Below are 25,142 nucleotides of genomic sequence, written 5' to 3' on the forward strand. Positions count from 1 at the left end.
GCTGTGGGCAGTGAAGAATCAGGTAGATCCAGCAGGTAACACGTCATGAGTTTCACCTGTGTTTGATTACTGGCAATTTATTTATGCATTTCTATACATTAGTTATGTCCCTAAAGATCATAGATGTGTTCTCTATATACACTGAAATAAATAAAATGTTGTAAAACTTTTTTTTTTTTTAATGAAGTGCTCACATTGACTCAGTATAATAATTTAGGTTACAGGTTAAGCTGAATAAATTATTTACATTGAGTCAGTCAAATATTGTGTGATCATTCACTTCAATTTTTTTGTTGATCCAACATTTCATGTTTTGTTTATTTATTTTTTTCAGTGTATGCCTATCCCATGCATATTAAAAATAGTCCAAGTATTTTTATGCTGTGAATTACCTGTAATTGCATAAAAAGCCTCTTTCATTTTTAGAATGCTTAAAAGGTGCTGACTGCAAAGTCATCTGATTTTTTTTTTTTTTGTGCCTGGCCTTTTCCTATGTCTCACAAGAACAATATCATGCAAATGAGATGTCAGAATGATTTTGATGTGCTGAGAGTCACGTTCCTCTATTTTGGGACAGAATATCCTACCTCTTGGAGCCAAACAGTATGGCCCCACAGAAATAGCCAAACCCGAGTCACTTGAACTAATTAGCATAACTATGACCCCGTCCACACGTAGCCGGGTATCTGCTAAATCGAAGATATTTTTCTACGTTTTGGCCTGTCTTCCACATGAAAACACATCAAAAACGAATATTTAAAAAAACTCCGGGCAAAGTGAAGATTTTTGAAAACTCTGTGTATGCCTTTTCGTGTAGACAGAGATAACTGGAGTTTTGCGTTTTAGAACGTCACAATCTGCGCCAAAAAAATGACAACAAATCTGCCCTGACGTCAAACGTGCGACCTTTGTTTACTGCAGAAGCCAGATTAAGCATGGACAAAGAGTAATGGATCAGAGTAGTGCCTTGAAAGCGTTAATTATTGTGCAGGTGCTATTTACATGTTTAATTTTAGAAGCCCAACTACTGACAAGATTCCCAATCAATGTTTTCTTGTGTCTTTTGAAGTTTATACTCCAAAATTGTGTTTAGAAGCAATTCTGTCTCCGAGTCTGTCCAGACGAACAAGCTTGGCACCATGTTTTATGTTTAGGCGGAAGTGACGCCAACAGAGGGCTATTCTGATGTGATTAGGGGGTAGGATTTGGGGAAATAATGCCATCTACAGGTTTGGAATGCTTATGAATGTGATTGAAAACGCAGATGTTCGGTTATGTGTGGAAGGGATTTTTTTTCAAAGACGAGGTGGTGTGGATAAAACATTTTTATAAACGGAGGGGGGGAAAATGTTCAGTTTTAAAAATACCCGGCTACATGTGTACATGGCCTATGAAACTGTGTCATACCAAGATGGCGATGCACAGAAAACATTGTGACTCTGCATCGACCTCAGAGAGTTTTGAGTTGCAGGGATGTAATTTGTGGTTGACATTCATGAAGAGATCCATGACACAAAAGATGAATATATCTTTTCTCTTTTACTGCTTTTGTGTTATCGTTTCTTTCTCTGTAAGAGCAAAACATTAGGTGTATAACTCCATACTCGCTACCGTGGAGTCGAGCCCATGCATTATAAGGATAAGATAGTTAAGCACTAGCTAGAATGATTTAGTTATCTCTCCAGAAAAATGATGTCATCTAACCTTGCTGTATCTTGCAGTTGCACTCACTAGGCAGGCTTTCCTTTTCTTTTCTGCTTGGCTTTTAGCTTGCAGGAGAGCGGAGTCCGCCATGTTTACCCATGCCGACTTGTTTTGGTTAAAAGTAGGTCAAACGCCCAACAGTGGTCACATGATATTGTTGCTCATTTGCTTTGGCAATCTCCGGAATCGTAAAATGCAGGACACATTAATTTTGGCAAAATGTTCACACACAGGATACACCCTGTGTGCAGCAGCGAAACATCTCGAAACTCCAACAGCAATAGAAATGGGACACTTTGCCCAGAATTCAACTTTGCAGTCAGAACCTTTAAATAGCCAGAGAACACAAATGCATCCAACAGTTTAGCAAGAGCAAGTACCACCTTGTGAACTGCATGGCCTACAGTATTCTTACTCAGATGTTCAGCATCACTTATGGAATATATGAAGTGTCTGCTGGCAAAATATTTTAAAGTAAGGCACACTGTTCAATAGTGAGGGCATTACTCTGACAAATGGTATTGGAGATGTCTGACCCTAGAAGCCAGCAAAGATTCTGAATTTTCTCAGATGAGAATTGATATCTTTCATAGAGAACATCATCAGGGTAAGCTAGAGGATTTTGGTGGCCTCTAAACACCCTTGCCGAGTGAGCCTCTCACAATCCATGCACCAATGTTGACTGGGTCTTCCAAATGTACTGGCACTTTTCACAACAAAATTTTGAGTGGAGGGGTGGTGCTTACATATATAGGGTAACATCGGGTTACTCATGAAGATACCCTGCTTGGAGCAGTTTAGAGATGCGGCATAAGTTGCCATAACAGCATAACTCAGGTAAAACTTATCCACTTTTTGTAGCATGAGTTACTCGGAAATTTACACTCAGTTGCAAAGTTACTCTTGAACTTACCTGGATAAGCCAGTTACCTTGCTTTGTAGTACAGCCCCAAGGGCTCAAGCAAAGAGTTCAGCGTTATTCATTGTCTGAACAGTCGATCTAACAGGACACACCTGAGCAACAATAACCACCAGTCACATGATCACTTGAAAAATGGGAAGATTCTAACAAAAGGTGCCATGTTCTAAGTGGTTTAACACACCTAGATGAAAGCAAAAATTCTGACCTGCCATGTCATCTGACCTGCCATCTTTTTTGATCTCAAACCCAAATGTCTTCTCTGTATAGCAAAAACAAAAGAATTGGCCTTGTCATTCTAATACTTTCAAAGTTGGACTGTATATTGGGGCACTCGTAAGTGATATGTTACTCTGATATGAAAACCGAGGAATTGTCTGTGCTCCACATAAATTGGAATGTGAAAATATTTATCAATGATTACAAACCAATTGTCTTTGTTCTATGCCCACGTCTCATCTGGCAGGCATAGCATATGGAATGTCAGCATCTAAAAATGGTTTAAGTAAATAATACCCTGTGTACAGTGTGTTTACTAACCACTAGTCAGTTTTTATCAAGGTCCTATGCTCTAGTTGCAGTGCGGAAAACCATCCCCTGGTCAGCCATTTGATTTTAGAACTGATGCTGGGATCCCCTGGCAGTTTCTGTAAATCATGCTTTAGAAGCTTGAGTACATCCTGTTTAGGCACAAAACCACTTTTCAAATCAAAATCAAGTTTATTTGTATAGCGCTTTTAACAATAAACATTGTCGCAAAGCAGCTTTACAGAATTTGAACGACTTAAAACATGAGCTAATTTTATCCCTAATCTATCCCCAATGAGCAAGCCTGTGGCGACGGTGGCAAGGAAAAACTCCCTCAGACGACATGAGGAAGAAACCTCGAGAGGAACCAGACTCAGAAGGGAACCCATCCTCATTTGGGCAACAACAGACAGCCTGACTATAATATTAACAGTTTTAACAGGTATAACCCTCAACTGTCCACATGGGGCCGTCCTTCACAGGAGCGGTGCGATAAAACTCCGACCAGACACAGGGCAGCAGGATGGATCAAGCAGGTCTGAGGGGCAGAAGAGGCCAGCATCTCAATCCCAGGATCAACATGTAACTCAGAGGGACAGATTGGGGGGGGGGGGGGGGGGGAAGAGAGAGAGAAAGAAAACACAGGTTGTTAGGTATGCCCTAAAAATGACAAGTATTAAATCTGTGTGGTAGGCTCGCAGAGACGAGAGTCTTTACATCAGGCATAACATAGAACAATGGCATGTTAATATGGTAAAAAATATCATGATCTGCTCTGGCTGGATGCTTGATTGGGTGATGGGAGCACACTCCTCAGCAATGATGAGATGCAGATGGGACCCTTAGGGCTGGCCAAGACAATTCAGTTACATTTCACCAGGTCTGGGACATGCGACAGAATGTCTGACGGCCGATTCCCTGCAGGCTACGATAGCCAGTCGAGGTCTCCACCCTCTCCACCAAAAGATTTCCTGTTGACTCCATGTAACTCAGAGGGACAGATTTGGGGTGGGGGGGAGGGAAAGAAAACACAGGTTGTTAGGTATGCCCAATGTCACCTGAATAAGTAGGAGCAGTATACATATTGCACCAAGTACAAGCAGGGACTCCGGCAACTAACTATGACAGCATAACTAAAAGGAGAGAGCCAGAAGGTAACACAGGCATGAGGGAGCCCCGGGACATAAAGCAGCCAGCCACTACACCGTCAACAAACTCAAGTGAGCAAGCGAGTGGGGACTGACAGCATCCATACATCCCAGTTTACCAAAACACTCTATGTCTGAGGACCCTCCAGATCTACTCCTTTACCTCATAAACACCATTAACAAAAGGCTTGACTAAACAGATATGTTTTCAGCCTAGACTTAAATGCTGAGACTGTGTCTGATTCCCGAATATTACTTGGAAGGCTGTTCCATAACTGTGGGGCTTTGTAAGAAAAGGCTCTGCCCCCTGATGTAGCCTTCACTATACGAGGTACCAGCAGATAGCCTGCACCTTTTGATCTAAGTAGGTGTGGCGGGTCATAGAGGAGCAGAAGTTCACTCAGGTACTGTGGTGCGAGACCATTTAGTGCTTTAAAGCTCAATAGTAGTATTTTATAATCAATACGAAATTTGATTGGGAGCCAATGCATTGTGGATAAGACAGGCGTGATGTGGTCATATTTTCTAGTTCTAGTAAGGACTCTTGCTGCTGCATTTTGAACTAACTGGAGCTTGTTTATGCACTTATTGGAACATCCAGACAGTAAGGCATTACAATAATCCAACCTGGAGGTAACGAAAGCATGGACTAGTTTTTCTGCATCATGCAATGACATTAAATTTCTTATCTTTGCAATATTTCTGAGATGAAAGAAAGCTATCCGGGTGATGTTATCAATGTGAGTTTCGAATGAGAGACTGGGGTCAATAATCACTCCAAGGTCTTTTACTGCTGCACGTGAAGAAACAGAAAGGCCATCCAGAGTCACTGTGTAATCAGAAAACTTGCTTCTAGCTGTATGTGGTCCTAGCACAAGTACTTCAGTCTTGTCAGAGTTAAGCAGAAGGAAATTAATAAGCATCCAGTGTCTAATGTCCTTCACACATTCCTCAGTTCTATTAAGCTGGTGTCTCTCATCAGGTTTTGCAGAGACATACAACTGTGTGTCATCAGCATAACAGTGGAAACTAATACAATGTTTACGAATAATATCACCCAGAGGTAACATATATAGAGAAAAAAGCAGTGGACCCAAGACAGAACCTTGTGGAACACCAAACTTTACCTCGGTACGTCTAGAAATATCACCATTTATATCAACATACTGATAACGATCAGTTAGATAAGACCTGAGCCAGGAGAGGGCCATTCCCTTAACTCCCACAACATTTTCTAGTCTATCCAGAAGAATGGAATAATCAATGGTATCAAATGCTGCACTAAGGTCAAGCAACACAAGTAGCGAGACACAGCCCTGATCAGACGCCAACAGTAGGTCGTTTACTACTTTAACCAGTGCTGTCTCTGTGCTATGATGAGGTCTAAATCCTGACTGATACATTTCATGGATGTTATTCCTATGTAAATATGAGCATAACTGCTGTGCCACAGCTTTTTCAAGGATCTTGGAGATAAAGGGGAGGTTTGATATTGGCCGATAATTGGACAGCTGACAGGGATCAAGGTCAGGTTTTTTAATCAGGGGTTTGATAACTGCTAGTTTAAAGGATTTGGGTACATAGCCAATCATAAGAGAAGAATTTATTATTTTTAGAAGCAGTTCAATTACTCCAGGCATTATCTGTTTGAATAGATGTGTCGGTAAGGGATCTAGTACGCAAGTTGAGGCTTTTGATGTAGAGATTAATGAAAGTAATTCAGTTTCTTTTAGGGGAGTAAAACATTCTAACTGATGATCTGATACAGTTATATTGTTAACTACAAGGTCACTTTCATTGTCTAACCTTAAATTAGTAGTTTGAATTTTTTGTCGGATATTCTCAATTTTGTCATTAAAAAATTCATGAAGTCGTTGCTACTACATACTGCAGGTGTGCATGTGTTGATAGTGGACTTATTCCTGGTTAATTTTGCTACAGTATTAAATAGGAATCTAGGATTATTTTTGTTATCTTCTATTAGGGAGGAGAAATATGTTGATCTCGCAGCACTAAGAGCTTTTCTATACTTCAGGAAGCTCTCCTTCTAAGCTAATTTGAACACTACCAATTTTGTTTGACGCCATTTACATTCCAATTTTTGAGTGGTCTGTTTTAATGTGCGGGTGTCATCATTATACCAGGGTGCTAATTTTTTGTCTCTGACCATTTTCCTTTTTAGAGGAGCTACATTATCTAAAGTATGGCGGAATGTTGACTCTAAGCATTCAGTTGCCTGATCAAGTTCTGCAGGGGCTGACAGTGACCCAATCAAAGTTGATAACTCTGGGAGATCATTTATAAAGCTCTGTGCAGTAGTTGATGTGAAAGTACGTTTAATACAGTAGCGTGGTGAGGTGCATATATTATTACTCAGAGATATTTTGAATGAGATAAGACAATGATCTGAGATAACTTCAGACTGTGGAAGTATGACTATGTTGTCTACGTTTAACCCGAACGTTAGTATTAGATCGAGGGTGTGACCACCATTATGGGTTGGTCCTATGACATTCTGCTTAATCCTGACTGAATCTAAGATGGACACAAATGCTGTTTTTAAAGGGTCTTCTGGGTTATCGAAGTGAATATTAAAATCTCCGACAACTAAAGCTTTGTCTAAGGAAATAACCAGATCTGAGATAAAATCTGCAAATTCAGAAAGAAACTCAGAATATGGCCCCGGGGGCCTGTAAATAATAATCAATGGAATTAACTGGGTAGACTTATTTTTCAAGGCTACATACATTATATGAGTATGAAGAACTTCAAATGTATTAAATTTATAACCAGGTTTTTGTGTTACACCTAGATAATCGCTATAAATAACCGCGACGCCTCCTCCTCTGCCAGTTAGACGAGGCTGGTGTATATAACTGTATCCAGGAGGACTCACTTCATTTAATGCTATATATTCATTTGGCTTAATCCATGTTTCTGTTAAACACAGTACATTAAACTCCTGATCAGTAATGAGTTCATTAACCATTAGCGCTTTAGATGTAAGAGATCTAATATTTAATAGCCCCACCTTTAGATCAAAGGTGCTGGCAGCAGCTGTACAGTCAGTATGATCTAATTTTATATTGATTAGGTTACTGGAACAAACTCTCTGAAAATTTCTACCTTTTTGTTGAGCTCGGGGAACAGACACAGTCTCGATGTAGTGGGCCCTGAGTGACGACTCTGTGCAGCTAGCAGACAGTCAGTTTAGCCTGTTCGTCTGCTCCCTGGCCTTGGCTCTGGATTGTCAGAAATTAACTAGGCCTGTTCTGAGACTATGACCTATGCTGCAGGAAATGAGAGCAGCACCTTCCCGAGTGGGATGGATACCGTCCCGCCCTAACAGGCCAGCAGTGCCCTCAAAATTAGCCCAATTATCTATAAAGCCCACACTGTTTTCAGAGCACCACCTGGACAACCAGCAGTTCAGCAACCATAACCTGCTGTAAGCTACATCGCCACATCGCATTGGGATGGGGCCAGAGCATACTACAGCATCGGACATCACCTTCGCTAATTTAAACACCTCTACAAAGTTACTCTTAGTAACCTCAGACTGACAAAGGCGTATATCATTAGCTCCTGCATGGATAACTATCTTTGAGAACCTGTGCTTGCCTAGGACCCTAAGATTACCTGCTATGTCCGGCGCCCTGGCTCCCAGTATACACCTGACTAAAGCTGCTGGTGCCCCTAAAGGCTGAGCTAATTTCACATGCCGTATGATAGAGTCCCCTATAACCAGAGCTCTTTCAGGTTTCTCAGTGGGTGCATCACTAAGGAGAGCAAACCTGTTCGACACGTGACGCGGAGAGGAGTGGTGCTCCCGTGGGCGAGCCTCAGCGGTAGCTTTGGCTCTACGCTTATGCCGCCGAGCCGTCACCCATTCGCCCCGCTGTAAGGGCTCTAATGCCGGAGTTGGGGGATTGCTAACTCCACCTAGGGCGTCCAGACTTTCCCTAACAGAAACTACACTGTTCTCACGCTCACTAACCTGCTCTAAAGCCTGGACACGCGTTTCTAGCACTGTAATCTTCTCCGTCAGAGAGCTAACTAATCTGCACTTATCACAAGTAAAGCTAATAAAGCTATCGCTAGTGACGGAGGAAGAATGACTAAACATCCTGCACTCAGCACACTGAACAGGCTGAAGGTGTGCCATGATGAAAAGATTCATGTACCTTAAATGAAGATCTGTTGATATTAAAGCAGATCAGATGTGGATGGCCTCCGCTTGTGGTCTTTACACAGGAGGAGAGAAAAAGAAAGCTTCCGGTCTCGGCGTTCTTCCGAAAAAAGAAAGAGAAAAAAACGGGGAAAAAAAACGGAAAAAGGAAAGCGAAAGTGAAAAGTACAAAAATGTAAGCGACAGTACAATAAAAATGAAGAGGATACTGGAAATTTATTTGTAGAAAAAAAGTAAAAAAAGGATTAGTAATTAATGCCGGCACTCGCGGGAAAAAAGGACTCGGCGTGAACAACTCAGGAAGCCACTTTTGTGTTCTGGGTTGCCATGTTGTCATCTATGTGGTTCCCACTGGTACCTGCCTTCCATCTGCTGTCGCTGTCTTTGAAACCCAGCTCTGCCAGAGAAATGTGTCAGCACAGATGAATGCACATCATATGTTTTACTATGATGTCAGACAGAAGCAGGCTTTTTTCCAGGTTCCAACAATGGCATTTGAGCCAGCCGAACTTGTCTCCACATCTGTGTTAACAGCGATGATTCATCATACCCTGTTGCCATGTCTCCCATAGCTTGAAGTGCTGTCAGGTCAAACAGGTCATTGCATTTCTGTTTGAAGGCATTATTTCCTTAAGGGCTACTAACAAGTGTGACACTGTATGAGTCATACAACTTACGGTACACTCACCTTTGTATTAGATGCTTTACAAACCAGTTTATCACCTCTGAATGGAGCATGACTTTAGACACAAAGTTTTATTAGATATAGCCTGCTTTTGTGCTTGCCATTGCGAGACTGTAAAGGAGTTTCTCTTTTTCTTCCTAGAAGGCTCTGTAGCTATATCGACTATTCACTTCCCTCCTCGCTGTGGCTGCACAGTGCCAGGGTTAGAGTTAACCCTTGGTGATGAATGAACTGTAGTATGTTCAGTATAGCATTGTCATGGTATATTGTTTTATTAGACAGTTTGAGTTTAACTCAAGTTTATGTGGATTTTTATAATGGTAATTCATATGGTGCTGCTTAACAAAAGAGTAACTCAAATGTGATAAGTCAGTAGATATGAGTAAATATGACAGCTTACATCTGCATAATTTTCACCTTATGTTAGGTCATAAGGTCAAACTAGAATTCAGCTCTAGAACTCTTTTCTTCATTTCCATCAGAGGTAAACTGTATTGATTATTGTGTCACTGCCACTGGGAGGTTGTAGTGATTGTCAGTTGTATGGTGACCATAGGATACTGGGTTTCTGTGGTTTACAATCTGGAAGTAAACTTTGGTCTCCATTGCTTTGGTAGTTCACTGTTTTGTGAAGTTTGGTTGCATTGGGGTTTATGAGGATTTCTTCCTTCCACTGGTGTTCATTCAAGAGAAACATCTAGATGTATCAAGATCATAAGTTTGAATCCCTTAGCAGTCCATAGCCAGGAGTCCAAGAATAAAATTGGCCATGTTCTCAGGGCGGGAGGGGTGGCATACTCTCTCCACCATACAATCACAGTCCCACTAGCCAATCATGGGCATCTGAGAGTTCATGCATGTGGAAGAGGGTGGATATCCTCTGAGTGTGTTATACTGCCCCATGATGCAGCATGATCTGCAGTTCAAAAAGATGTGGTTTAGCTGGCTTCACGTGTCTTGGAGGAAGTGTGTGATAGCCTATAGCCTTGGTAGCTGTCATATGATAGGAGAGACCTAACTGGTAAGTATGAATTGGTCAAGATTAATTATGGAGACAATCGGGGGGGGGACAAAAAAATATGAGATCTGGATATGGCATATTGTGAGTCATAAAAAAACAGAATTTAATGACATTCATGAACTGAGATTTGTAATGAGTTTGTATTGCAAGCTTCAATATGATTTTCTTTCTTTCTATGGGTCTGTCTTTATTTCTTTCCTTATTACTAAAAAATTTGACATTAACATACCCTCATGTTGTTGCACATTCTACAACATATACTTACAGAATCTGGACATGCAGAGAACTGCTGTGAAATGAAAGGAACAGAAGCACTTCAAACTAGGAATTATGTTTTGCCTGCAGGCAAAACATAATTCCTAGTTTGACATTTTAAACATGATCACTGAAAGCATACCTGAAAGCAAAGTATATGCAAGCATGGAACTGTTGAGGTGGTATAATTGCTCAAAGATTATGAAATATGACTCCCTATAAAGCAAAGTCAGAATTTCAGAAGATGGCTTTTACAAGTTTTTGTAACCTAATTTGCCCTTTGATCTATCCATCCACTTCTGAAAGATCTCTTTGCTGGTTAAATTCATAACCTTGTTATGCTGTTGTCTGACCGGAGTGGTACCCGATGAGGTCTTCTGCTGTTATAGCCTATCTTCGTCAATGTTTGATGTGTTCTGCATTCTGCAATGATTTACTGTTCACTGTGATTGTAAAGAGTGATTATTTGAGTTATCATAGCCTTCCTGTCAGCTCAAACCAATCTGGCCATTCTCATCAACAAGGCATGTCCACCTGCAGAACAGCCACTCATTTGATGTTTTTTGTTTTTTTGTACCATTCTGTGTGAACTCAAAAGATTATTCTGTGTGAAGATCAGCAACTTCTGAAATACTCAACCCAGGCAGTCTGGCACTATTAAACATGCCATGAGTAAAGTCACTGAGATCATAATTTTTTTCCCAATCTGATGTTGGACTGGAATGCTATCTGAAGCTCTTGACCTGTATCTGAATGGTTTTATGTATTGTGCTACTGCCACATGACTGACTGATTAGATGACTACATGAATGTGCAGTTGTATGTAGTAATGTACAACCCCGATTCCAAAAAAGTTGGGACAAAGTACAAATTGTAAATAAAAACGGAATGCAATAATTTACAAATCTCAAAAACTGATATTGTATTCACAATAGAACATAGACAACATATTAAATGTAGAAAGTGAGACATTTTGAAATTTCATGCCAAATATTGGCTAATTTGAAATTTCATGACAGCAACACATCTCAAAAAACTTGGGACAGGGGCAATAAGAGGCTGGAAAAGTTAAAGGTACAAAAAAGGAACAGCTGGAGGACCAAATTGCAACTCATTAGGTCAATTGGCAATAGGTCATTAACATGACTGGGCATAAAAAGAGCATCTTGGAGTGGCAGCGGCTCTCAGAAGTAAAGATGGGAAGAGGATCACCAATCCCCCTAATTCTGCGCCGACAAATAGTGGAGCAATATCAGAAAGGAGTTCGACGGTGTAAAATTGCAAAGAGTTTGAACATACTATCATCATCTACAGTGCATAATATCATCAAAAGATTCAGAGAATCTGGAAGAATCTCTGTGCGTAAGGGTCAAGGCCGGAAAACCATACTGGGTGCCCATGATCTTCAGGCCCTTAGATGGCACTGCATCACATACAGGCGTGCTTCTGTATTGGAAATCACAAAATGGGCTCAGGAATAAGCCCTGTGATGACCTGGCGACTTGTCCAGGGTGTACCCCGCCTTTCGCCTGTAGCCAGCTGGGATAGGCTCCAGCTTGCCTGCGAGCCTGTAGAACAGGATAAAGCGGCTAGAGATAATGAGATGAGATGAGATGAGATGAGATGAGATGAGATGAGATGAGATGAGATGAGATGAGATGAGGCTCAGGAATATTTCCAGAGAACATTATCTGTGAACACAATTCACCGTGCCATCCACCGTTGCCAGCTAAAACTCTATAGTTCAAAGAAGAAGCCGTATCTAAACATGATCCAGAAGTGCAGGCGTCTTCTCTGGGCCAAGGCTCATTTAAAATGGACTGTGGCAAAGTGGAAAACTGTTCTGTGGTCAGACAAATCAAAATTTGAAGTTCTTTATGGAAATCAGGGACGCCGTGTCATTCGGACTAAAGAGGAGAAGGACGACCCAAGTTGTTATCAGCGCTCAGTTCAGAAGCCTGCATCTCTGATGCTATGGGGTTGCATTAGTGCGTGTGGCATGGGCAGCTTACACATCTGGAAAGACACCATCTATGCTGAAAGGTATATCCAGGTTCTAGAGCAACATATGCTCCCATCCAGACGACATCTCTTTCAGGGAAGACCTTGCATTTTCCAACATGACAATGCCAAACCACATACTGCATCAATTACAGCATCATGGCTGTGTAGAAGAAGGGTCCGGGTACTGAACTGGCCAGCCTGCAGTCCAGATCTTTCACCCATAGAAAACATTTGGCGCATCATAAAACGGAAGATACGACAAAAAAGACCTAAGACAGCTGAGCAACTAGAATCCTACATTAGACAAGAATGAGTTAACATTCCTATCCCTAAACTTGAGCAACTTGTCTCCTCAGTCCCCAGACGTTTACAGACTGTTGTAAAGAGAAAAGGGGATGTCTCACAGTGGTAAACATGGCCTTGTCCCAACTTTTTTGAGATGTGTTGTTGTCATGAAATTTAAAATCACCTAATTTTTCTCTTTAAATGATACATTTTCTCAGTTTAAACATTTGATATGTCATCTATGTTCTATTCTGAATAAAATATGGAATTTTGAAACTTCCACATCATTGCATTCCGTTTTTATTTACAATTTGTACTTTGTCCCAACTTTTTGGAATCGGGGTTGTAATGCTGAGAAATTATCCAACTGGTCATAGGTGTGTAAAGGGTTAAATCTAAATGAGGTACAAGTATTTGAAATTTGATTAGCTTCTTATATGAATATGATTATGAGGTCTTCTGATTTAAAAAAAAAATCATATCATGTCAATAATTTCCTATTTCAATAGTAAGGGTTCGGGCTTTGAAACCTGTGCAAGGGGAGAAATAATCACACTCTCGGATTAAATAATTGTGCTTTCAATTTTGGCCAGCAAATAGAAGTCACAGTTGGCAGTCAACATGTGAAGCACTTTATTGAGAACTTCCACATATGAAATGGCAGTGTTCGAAAGATTTAAATATGACCTGCAGCACATCAATGTCAATATAACAGTGACATTTAACAGAAACAAGTAAAAAAATAAGTCTATCTCACAATTATATAAACCACACATATCACATAAATAAATATATTCTGCTCTTTGACACAAAAGCAGAAATATATGCAACAGTCTTTGAAAAGTTTTGAAGGTTTGAAGACTTAAAGTTGGATCATGTCATATTTTATTTTGCTCTGAAGTCTGTTTTTATTTTACAGAAAAGTGTTAACATGTACTTGATATGTTTTCTATAATAGTGTATTTCACTCTTACTTAAATTATGTATTAAGAGAGAAATAAAGTGCAACATGGTCATTCAGAATAACAGTCCACATCAGAATACATGAACAATGACAATAAACATACACATTAATCTCTGTGGTATGTTTTTAAGCCTGGGGTATGGGTTGGGTTCGTTTTGTTTTTTTAACCTTTCCATGTTTTCCCATTTTGACCCCAATACAGAAATATGCAAAGCAAAATGAAAAAACGGCGAACTCCATCTTGAGCCATCTCCTGAGCTACACTTCTAAGAGGTCTATGAAGCCATTCAGTAGATTGGACCTCTCAGAGTCTTGCAACTGAGATCTTTCTGAGCTATTTCCATCATCAAGCGCTGTTGTGGGCATCAGTTCAGTTTTTGAGTTCACCTCCTTAGTCATTGGAGAGAATAAGGCTGAAATACATATGATATGATATGCTTTAGAGGGAAAATCATGTCTACGGTCAGATGTTAGCATAGTTCATTGAATTACAATTTTAATTGTGCATACTACTTTGTGTTCATTTTTGATCAATCATTCGTCATGTTTCCATTAACCTGCTTAATGTGCAAGTTGCAACTGCAAACTAAAAAACAAGTAATGGACAATTCAATATAGCGATATTTCGCAAAACTGAAGTAGAAATACAATTTTTGCATGACATGACAAGAAGAGCAAATGGAAACACTACTTTTCTGAAAAAAGAGTGCTTTGTATGCACTATCATGAGAGGAGAAGCTATCGCGACAAGAGGTAACCCAGGTTTAATCACATAACGTCACTCAGTGGAAACATAGACCATTCGCAATTGTTTTGTCGAACTTTTTAAAATATAGCTTCTATGTTTATCTAGCTGTTGATGATGGCATCTTGTGCAACAATTCATGCTTGAGAACAAGCTAATTTACAATATATTCACTACTTTCTCATCCGTGCTCTGTGGTAAGTGTTTGCCTTCCACTACCACCTCTTCCTCTTTAACTGTTCCTCTTTGACGCAGTTTATACCTCAACTATTATCTAAAGGTGTGGAACACACTACCCAATCATTTATTAGCAACTGCATGTGAGCTGAATGTGTTGAATATACTTAAACCCTGACACAGATACAGTACGGGCTTAGTAATGCACATATAAGAAAACACATTTTTTCTCACCTGTGTGTGGTCCTGGTAAGCATACAATGCCCCGAGCCTTTATTGTCCTTTTGATGCAGTAACCTGAATCCAGTTAAAATGAGCATAATGTTAGTTAATACAGTAGAGTATAATGTTCAATTTTTTTTCTTAATTTTTGCCTTACGTAGTCAAAGTATGTGTTCCAAATCAGAGGTATTATAACAGGCCTATCTGACTATATTAAACATATGAAGAATAGATATCTCATCTCATCTCATTATCTCTAGCCGCTTTTTCCTGTTCTACAGGGTCGCAGGCAAGCTGGAGCCTATCCCAGCTGACTACGGGCGAAAGGCGGGGTACACCCTGGACAAGTCGCCAGGTCATCATCACAGGGCTGACACATAGACACAGACAACCATTCACACTCACATTCACACCTACGGTCAATTTAGAGTCACCAGTTAACCTAACCTGCATGTCTTTGGACTGTGGGGGAAACCGGAGCACCCGGAGGAAACCCACGCGGACACGGGGAGAACATGCAAACTCCGCATAGAAAGGCCCTCGCCGGCCACGGGGCTCGAACCTGGACCTTCTTTCTGTGAGGCAACAGCGCTAACCACTACACCACCGTGCCGCCCAAGAATAGATATGTAATTTCAATAGACATATGTTTGTATTTTAAAAATACTGAAAATACTTGATTTCATGAAATGGCATGGAATCATTACTGGCATGAAATGATTCCATGAGGACAACACTTGAATTGTTGATTTTTTTTTCATAAAGTGCCATTTTTGACTGAAAATTTTCAGCGGCCAAAATTTCAATACATTCCTAATACGTATAATTTGCTTGCGTTGATTATACATTAAGCACACACGGACAGATTTTAGCTCATGTTAATTAACTCAAAACATTTCTACATGAATTCTACTTTTACACTGAGAGAAAGCTAGGCTGGGCGGCAAGGTGGTGCAGTGGTTAGTGCTGTCGCCTCACAGCAAGAAGGTCCTGGGTTCGAGCCCCGTGGCCGGCGAGGGCCTTTCTGTGCAGAGTTTGCATGTTCTCCCCGTGTCCGCGTGGGTTTCCTCCGGGTGCTCCGGTTTCCCCCACAGTCCAAAGACATGCAGGTTAGGTTAACTGGTGACTCTAAATTGACTGTAGGTGTGAGTGTGAATGGTTGTCTGTGTCTATGTGTCAGCCCTGTGATGATGACCTGGCGACTTGTCCAGGGTGTACCCCGCCTTTCGCCCGTAGTCAGCTGGGATAGGCTCCAACTTGCCTGCGACCCTGTAGAACAGGATAAAGCGGCTAGAGATAATGAGATGAGATGAGAAAGCTAGGCTGCTGTATCAGTGTGATCCTTCAAATGGGATAATTTATGAAGATTGAAGGTCTGGTGACATGATTTTAGTGGATTCTGGAGCATGAATTCAGGTTCAAAAGCTAAAAAAAAATCCACTCTATGGCTAGAAATTCTCTGCAGGACTGAAGACTTCTAAAAAGTCAACATCTGCTGTTTGTGAATGGCTCATGAATAACGCTATTGATTTCAAACATCTGACAGATTAAGGGGGAAAGTAAATGGTAACAATGCACTGACTGACTTGTTTTCATTAAAACATTTTGGCTGGATGTTTAATAAGTGTTGAAATATTTTTATTATTTATTATTCATCATACATTTATGATGTCAGCTAGCAAGCTTGATGTTAGTTTCCAAGTTGAATGCTAGCTAGCAGGTAGAGCTGCGATTATTAGGGTTAAAATATTACAGCAAGCTAACATTCACAGTATAGTCCAATGAAATTAATGTTGAAAATAAAAATACTGATATCCACAATTTCATAACAGTGCTTCTGTCTTTGCACTGCTGTATCACACAAGTATAGACATATCCAACCTACCAATCATCACAGTGGTTATCACACCAGCAGCAACAGCTACAGCTGTAAATAGTGTTATCGCTGGGACAATGAAATACATGAGCTGCCATTTACTGTCACTGTCTGTGGGCTTGGAGGAAGAAAGTGCTGCAGGACAAAAAGAGAAATGTATGTTCACATGCATATCATAATTCACATACACTTCTCAATAATCTTTTGCCTATTTTAGGAAGGAAGTAAATCCAACAAAAAAGACTTATTGTGTGCTTATTGTGTGAGCGCGTTTGGAGGAAGGTTCTGTAACATATTTGCCTTGGGGTTTCTAGGTGGCCTTTTATTAGACCTTGTACACATGCCAAGGCAATCTCAAATGTCAGCGTGTTGTTGGACATGTTTGGTCTTATTCAGTGATTCTGTACTGATTACTACCCAAAATTCCCAGATACTGTTATAAATGTGCTAGCAGTGCTAAGCCCCTGTCTTTCAAAGAGAAAAAAGGCATCACTATAAGGTGTCATTTTTGGCACCATTAGATTATTTACTGTTAACAAATGTCTTAAGAGGACAGCATGATGGCGTGACAGGGTACGTTGCCACCTCGCAGCTCTAGGGTCTGTGTAAAATTTCGCATGTTCTTCCCATGTCTGTATGAGTTTCTTCCAGGCTCTTCAGTTTCCTCCCACCTCTCTAGTGCTAGTAGTTGGACTAGGAATGCTAAATAGCCTCTATGTGTGAATGAGTGTGAAAATGTGTATGCATGGTGCCCTTGGATACACTGGAGTCTCAGGGTGTGTTCCCACCTCATGCCCAGTGTTCCTGAAACACTGCAAGCCTGACCAGGATAAAGTAGTTACTGTACTTTATGAATAAAATGAATGAATGAATGAATAATTTGCACTTTTGTGGAAACAAGCACAACTGCACCATCAATGGTTGTAAGAAAAATACATAGAATGGTATATGAATAAACAAGGCTTGGGCTATTAAAAGGGCGTTCTTCTAATATCAGTGATAAGACATTGTGATATAATGTATTGCTCAACCCTAATAGTTTTATTGTCAATTTAGTGGTAGACATTAGCCTTCCCATCTAATATCATGACTAGCCATCACTGCTTCAGTTTCATGAACTCTAAATTAGGATGCTTTCTGAACAATGTAAAAATGTAAAAAATAAATAATAATTTAAAAAGTGTAACATCATTCCATTCATTCATGAAATAATTTGTTGTAATTCATGTGAGGCTTTTAGGTTTTATTTATATAAAGATTTTTTTAAATAGGTAAATCTCAGGAAGAGAACTTACGGCATGAGGGGTGGCAATAGAGAGTGGTGACTCCATATTTTACATCCACACGCTTTGCCTGGGAGAAACATTTTTATTATTATTATTATTATTATTATTATTATTATTATTATTAGTGCCAACATTTATGAATTAACGCTGTGAAATGACACAAAAGCACTACTTGAAATTTCATTTTATTTACCTTGATGCAGAGACCTGATGTACAAAGATCCATAGTCAGATTTGGCCGGATGTGTTTAAATTTCTCCTGTAGAAGCAGAAAATACAGGTAGAACATACCTTATGAGTGCTTTGCTTTGTTTTTCATTCAAAAACAAGAACCGCTCCAAACGGGAACCAGTGGAATGTCTGGGGTTCAAGTTTCAGTTCAAATTCAACCAATTTGCGAGAAAAAAAAAAACCCCACCTAGATATCTATAAGTACATGTTGGTAGTTATCTTACAAAGATACCAAAAAACCGACAAGCTCTTTATACCTGAATTGTTGGCCAGTTAAAGAAAAGCACGTCTCCATGTTTATGGTGCTAAAAAGTGTCATTATTGCACCTCTACCATTTCAGAAGCTTTCCATATCTTGTTTTTAAAGATGTTCTCCATGATAATCAATGGATGGGATCTTTGACTGGTGAACTGTACATTCTTGCCTGATGACTCATTAGGTGCATATATTTTAAATGTTGTAAAAGTTAGTTACTATCAGTATGCAAGTGGTCCCAACTTGGTGAATTGCTTTTCCAACATATTGAATGTTCCCATTTGAAAATCTCACAATGCTGTCATGTATGTAGACTTTTTTTTTCTAAAAGGAGTTTCTTACCTGTTTGACACAAAAATCATATTTATCATGTCATAATACTTTCACAATCCTGTGTTTATGGTATTGTGAATGATTTTAGATGTCGTCATGTTGTTTGGTAGCTGCAATAAAATAAATAGTTTTCTTGTACTGTCTTAACACTATAACACTTATTGTAGCACTACTGTTTAGGGGCAAAATGTATTAGCTTACTTATTATTAGTGTGATACATTTATCAGGTTTCAAGCGATAAGTAACTTTTGACTATCAAACCTTTTGAAAGTGAAGTTTATGTATACAGTTTTCAACAAACATCTTTTGTATACAGAAAATAAATACACCATCTGTAGTCCAATTTGATCCTACATCTACAATTTATAGGATATTTTCATCCACTTCAGTTGCACATGATTTTATATGTAGTATAACTAATGGGGAAGTCAAACTCTCACAGTTACCAGAGGACTAGCCCCCTACTGTAACCCTAGCTGTATAGGCGAGAGGCCGAGGGCTATCGAAACGGAGGTCGGCGCTGCACCCATACCCCTTAAAGAGTTGGTTAGTACTGGGACGGGAGACTGCCTGGGAAGACCAGATTCTGGCGTGAGAGGGACTTTGACTTTTGACATGTCTAACAAGTTTGCAAACTTTCAAAACTTCCCTACCATGACCTATAGATCTAACACACATGTAAAATATCTGTAGTTGATATTGTTGCTGTAGGGCTCGTTAAAGCTGAACAGGCCATTATCTCCATTTAAGTTGGACTCACCACATCAACTATGGTGGTTTGTGTGTCCTCACATCCTGAGGCCCCAGTCTTGGAACATACACTCAAAGAGAAGCTTGTTTTGACCCGGGATGTCACAAGCAGCTGTGGCTGGTCCTTTTCAGTAGAAACTCCTAGGTTCCAGGCTAAAAGAGACAGAACAAAATAATGAAGTGTGCTTAGTTACACAATATTTATACAGACTTATCTGGAGCTAGCAAACCTAAGCAAGCATAACATAAACATGTAACATTAAAGGAATAGCTTGGCCAAAGATGGAATTTACAGTATTGTCGCATACCCAGAATAAGTGAAATAATGTAATTACATCATCTGAGACAGCCAACATTTATTTCCTTATTTGATTTCTTTATTTTTGTTTAATTATTACTAGTTTTAAAAAAAAATCATACCTATGAAGCTAATACAGCTCAATTATCCATACAGAGCTTGAAGGCAAAACCATAAACCTGGAATTAATAATATAATTCCATTTTTAATAAATTTGAAAATTATACTGGCTCATCCACCTGGGTTTTTTCTGGGTTCTCCAGTTTCCTCCCCCACCTCCAAAAAACACGCCACTAAACAGTTTGGATAATATAAATTGGTGTGAATGAGTTTGTAAATGTGATGTGTTTGGGTCCACCACAACTCTGACCAGGATAAAGTGCTGACCAGTCACTGAAGATGAATGTTTGTTTATTTGTGAGATTATGTATCTTAATTTTATTTTAAACATTTGGGCCTGAGAATGATTTTAGGATGTAATCCATTACTTTTAAGATCCGTAAAAATTAAAATAAAAATCTAACTTTGGACAATAAGTACATCTCTTAGTGAGTTACATATTGGATCATTGGAAAAATGTAAATTAGATTTTCCACCAGGTCATTTGTCTACAGTACTAATGCATCAAAAAATGTTTTATTTCAAATGCCAAGAATGAGGTGATAAAGTGCATTATATGAAAGCGTATCATCCCCCAGTCTCAGTTACGACGGACACTCCTATTCCACACTTTAGTGTTTTCCAGCTTTTTAACAGACTTAAAAAGTCCTTCAAAACTTTTCATATCTGTTAATTTATCAAAAATTGAGAGCAGGGAAATCTCTAAATAGAAACAGAAAGTGCAATCGAAACAGTTCTAGGAAATCTCTAGGAAACACTGCCGTTCAAAAAAGCACTGTTGACTGAGATGTTTTTTGGGGGTTTTTTTCTCCCAAAATACATAACATCCGCAAAGTTCCAGCCATGTCATGAATTTGCTTTCAGTAAAAATGGAAGTTTGATAATATTGGAACTTGCATGCACAAGTTAGTATATGAATGAACAGAAGTCAGTTACCTGGGAAATTCCCATCCGAAAACGGGCACTTTATCCATGTCCCGGTCTCTGTGATGAACTAAAAGGTAAAATACATCAAAGCACACATTGTTTGAGAATTGAATAGAAGCATCATTTTCACATGCTAAAGGAGTGTCTGCAATATTACTTGAAGCAGGAGGACACATAGACATTAACTGTGTCTGATCAAAGGCACTGAGGTTAAGCAATAATATTTACCTTCATGCAAAGCCGGGGATGAGGATCCACAGTCGAATATGTCATCTGAGAAAAGTTGTGTTGTTACACAAGTCATTGTTAGTATTCTTTTGTTTTTGTTCTTTCTATTCTTTTCTGAAGCTTTTATGTATTTATTTCTTTTTATGTAGGTGCTTACCATTCCTTTGACATATCTCTGAGAAGAATCGGCAAGGTCTTGGCACACGTCTTGGTCTTGCAGCTCACACAGTGAAATGACAGCATGAACTTGGCATGAAGCTTCCCATGACAGCGTCTCCTCTTTTGGGTCAAAGGTTATCCCAGACCAGAGTTCCTCAACACCTGACAAGAAACCATAGTTGCTTGTTCATCATTATGCAAATAGAACCTTTACTTGTACTGCTTATTTACAAATAAATTTCATACTTACGGTTTTTGAAAGGGCAGACTTGAACCCGAGACGCATCAGTCATGACAGACCAGCCCTATGACAAAAGAGCACAGTGCTGCTAATTCTATCACTGCTATTAAACAAGCAAATGTGTCAATTAGAAAATCTACAAAATATAAAATCTAATCAGCTCACCTCAATGCACAAGCAGGGCACTGGTTTGGAGAACTTCAGAGTGACACTTTTCACTGGATTCTCCTTTTTTAACTGTAACAGGAAACAGGACTATTTGGAAACATGTCATATGTACAAAGTTTTTGTGCTATCATTTATGATTTACCGTTTTACTTTATCTTCCCAGCAAAAATGGTAAATCATAAACGAGTTGACATATTTATTTATTTCCTTCATGACAAAAGAATTAAGTTCATTACGCCAACACCCAGTGGGTGTACATTCTACACCTAAATGCACCAAATCTAGTCCATAACCATACACTGGGCAAATCCTACAAATGCTGCGTTCATGTGCTATCAGAATTATTTTAAATGTCATAAATTGTTTCAAGAAAAGGAGAAATATGAAATGGTATGTTTCTGCAGAAGGGAATGTTTAAAGACAATAGAATTAGAATCATAATTTTTTCAGTCTATATTACTTTGACAAACAAAATCCATTCTTTTCATAAAACATTTTCTGAATTTTTACACTTTCCCATGCCAGGAAATGAGTGTATTTAAATTCTGAGCTTTCCCTGGCTTTTTGGACCCGCAAGAGACCCATATACAGTATATTTACTGAGGGTGCAATAGTTGGACGATTTTGGACCAATACATCAATTTAAATGGCAACATTTGAAATGATTTGAAGCAACAATCATAAATAGATGATTATTTATCAGAATTGATTATTACTTATATTCAGACAACTGGTGAGTAAAAATTATTAAACTAGCACAGTGATTTACCCATAATTGTGATACTTAAAATAGTCATTTTCTAGGTCATCATCATTCATTAATTAACAGTAGGCTTACCCAAGTTTCTGAACAAAGTTATTCACATATCGATCCGAGGCTACTACATCGTATATTCTAGTATAGTATCAAATCATAGCAGAGTTAGTGGTATAAAATCCTGAGTCATTACCTTATGAATTGAAATTTTATGGTATTGTATGGAAGCCTGATGTTTTCATCCCTAAGATTTACAAGTACAAGCTTTGGAAAGCATTTTCGATAGCTTAGTTTCTGCCTTAGTTTACTCAAGTTCCCAATGTAATTATGGTGGAATCAAGAAACGTTTCAGTGGTCAACGGTAGGGAATTATTTATTTATCCTAAATATAACTTACTTGTACTACTCACTGATACGCCACAGACACACACTTACATCCCTAACTGTTGTTTATATTGCCCCCAGATTTACTATATTTTTTACAACTGTTAAAAAGATACCAAAATAGATTAAGCTAGCTAACCTACTACCTAATGCTGGCAGTGCCTTACAATCTTCATAATAACAGTATATCTTTGCAAGTTGGACCCTTCAAGGAGCACATGAAGGCATCAGAGCTTTGCAGCATGTGGATTCCTTACTTACACAGACCTAGATGCTTTCTAATTGAGGTTACACAAATTAAGCCACTTGCTAGTATGAAGACTGAACCTGCTGTCATTAAAAAAATGTATATACATTTGAATAAGCAATGGCAATGTGGCCATTGCTTGTGCATTTTGTTTGATTTCACCACCAGAAAGGGTACTGTCACTTATAGCACTCCAAATCCTCACTTTTATATCAATTGAGTAATGTGCACATAAATATTGGAAAAGCAATTCACCAATACGTGAGCTCCAGTGCCAGTGCAGATGTAATCCTTGTGGCAGAGTCTAACATGGTAGTCTCTGTCTTCCAGCATGTCTGATACCATAATATGCACTTCCTTCCTTTCCAAGTTCACCTCATAGTCAATCCTGCCGGCTGCCAGAAAGACCAAGATTTTCCATGGCATCATATTTACATCTTTACATCATATATTACATTTTTTACATGGTTAAAATTCTAGAGATAGAGATAAACTTTAGATAATAATCTCAAACTTACTGGTGCATTCCGGGATATTTCCTTGTAGGTCCTTGTTGCTGCAGCCTGAAAGAAGAAATAAATAAAAAAAATTACCTCTTTTTTTGACAGGTTACCTATCAACTGGTTTAATCTTGCAGTGAAACCATCTAGTGTGATCCTAGATTTGGTACATGACATTTCATATAACAAAAATGAAATTCTTAGTTATGACTACTAATGCAACATGATACCCCACCCCATACCTGGAACACGGTATGCTCTGGAATAAGCCACATCACAGAATCGCGGCCAAGTTTGGAGTGTTATGTAAACGTCCTGTTGAATTCCTACTTCCAGACAATCATCCTGAATATGCACCTTCCACAGAAAATCACACACAGCCAATGAGTCATCCACTCTTAGAAATCTCGAAACAAAGTTGCTAATTCTGGCATGGACTGAGTTAAACACAGTGGCATGAACTTGGACATGAAAATCTGTTGCTATCCATTCGTGAAATGCAGACACTCATACCTGATGGTCCAGCATTTTTTCTTTCTGTGTGCGTGGGAAGAGCACGAGCCTGCAGTGTTCCATCATTGCCGCACTGACTGTGCACATGTAGATGCCTTGAATATGTTCTGGAAGAGAGGAAGTGGCTTACTATTACTCAGTCAGACCATCCATCCATCCATCCATCCATTATCTGTAGCCACTTATCCTGTGCAGGGTCGCAGGCAAGCTGGAGCCTATCCCAGCTGACTATGGGTGAGAGGCAGGGTACACCCTGGACAAGTCGCCAGGTCATCACAGGGCTGACACATAGACACAGACAACCATTCACACTCACATTCACACCTACGGCCAATCTACCTAACCTGCATGTCTTTGGACTGTGGGGGAAACTGGAGCACCCGGAGGAAACCCACGCAGACACGGGGAGAACATGTAAACTCCACACAGAAAGACCTCTGTTGGTCACTGGGCGCGAACCCAGAACCTTCTTGCTGTGAGGTGACAGTGCTAACCACTATACCACCAGTTTTGTTTTTGTTTTTTTTATCATTAAAGAGACTGGTAGAATGTACTAGTGATGTGGAGATAGAAGATAATGACATCACTAGAGCCTTTTGAAGATTAGGGGCATCTACATAATTATAGTAACTAGAATTTTTCCTGGTATGAGTCACTTGATTACAGTAGGAAACAACAATGTTGTTGAAAACTTCCTACAGTACAATGATCAGCGTTAAATTAACTTCTGCCGTTAATCTAAAACTAACTAGTTTTGCCTGTAAATATACTGCAAGGTCATTGGATTTCTGGAGAGAAGATTAGACCTACTCTTTAGCTGTAGATGAGTGCTGACTCGGAGGTAAAGAGAACACCGTCGAACTCCTTCACACCTCATCACTGTGGAGATGCTTGTGTTCCTAAACACATCTTTGGTCATGCTGTTTGGCCGCTTCTTGCATCGCTCAAATGGAGCTGTAAAGCACAGATCCCATCAAGCACATGGCACATATTCCCACCCAGCAAGTGATGAATTAAGCGA

At 39.4% G+C, this 25,142-nt stretch overlaps 1 protein-coding gene across 1 annotated transcript in view; it reads right to left on the reverse strand.

The window, feature by feature from the left end:
• Positions 1-13,347: 13,347 nt before the first annotated feature.
• il17rel (interleukin 17 receptor E-like) overlaps positions 13,348-25,142 on the reverse strand; it is a 13,551-nt gene continuing 1,756 nt past the window's right edge. Inside the window, exons 3-18 of the mRNA XM_060903625.1 lie at positions 24,932-25,075; positions 24,122-24,228; positions 23,851-23,965; positions 23,627-23,671; positions 23,364-23,503; positions 21,718-21,789; positions 21,562-21,616; positions 21,310-21,473; positions 21,153-21,197; positions 20,934-20,991; positions 19,590-19,732; positions 18,202-18,267; positions 18,018-18,075; positions 16,732-16,857; positions 14,859-14,921; positions 13,348-14,115 (exon numbers count right to left, since the gene is read on the reverse strand). Coding sequence (XP_060759608.1) covers positions 13,961-14,115; positions 14,859-14,921; positions 16,732-16,857; positions 18,018-18,075; positions 18,202-18,267; positions 19,590-19,732; positions 20,934-20,991; positions 21,153-21,197; positions 21,310-21,473; positions 21,562-21,616; positions 21,718-21,789; positions 23,364-23,503; positions 23,627-23,671; positions 23,851-23,965; positions 24,122-24,228; positions 24,932-25,075 — 1,556 coding nt within the window. The 3' untranslated portion in view covers positions 13,348-13,960. The remainder of the gene's footprint in view (positions 14,116-14,858; positions 14,922-16,731; positions 16,858-18,017; positions 18,076-18,201; positions 18,268-19,589; positions 19,733-20,933; positions 20,992-21,152; positions 21,198-21,309; positions 21,474-21,561; positions 21,617-21,717; positions 21,790-23,363; positions 23,504-23,626; positions 23,672-23,850; positions 23,966-24,121; positions 24,229-24,931; positions 25,076-25,142) is intronic.

This window comes from Neoarius graeffei, chromosome 21 (assembly GCF_027579695.1).
Source record: "Neoarius graeffei isolate fNeoGra1 chromosome 21, fNeoGra1.pri, whole genome shotgun sequence".
NCBI classification, from domain to species: Eukaryota; Metazoa; Chordata; class Actinopteri; order Siluriformes; family Ariidae; genus Neoarius; species Neoarius graeffei.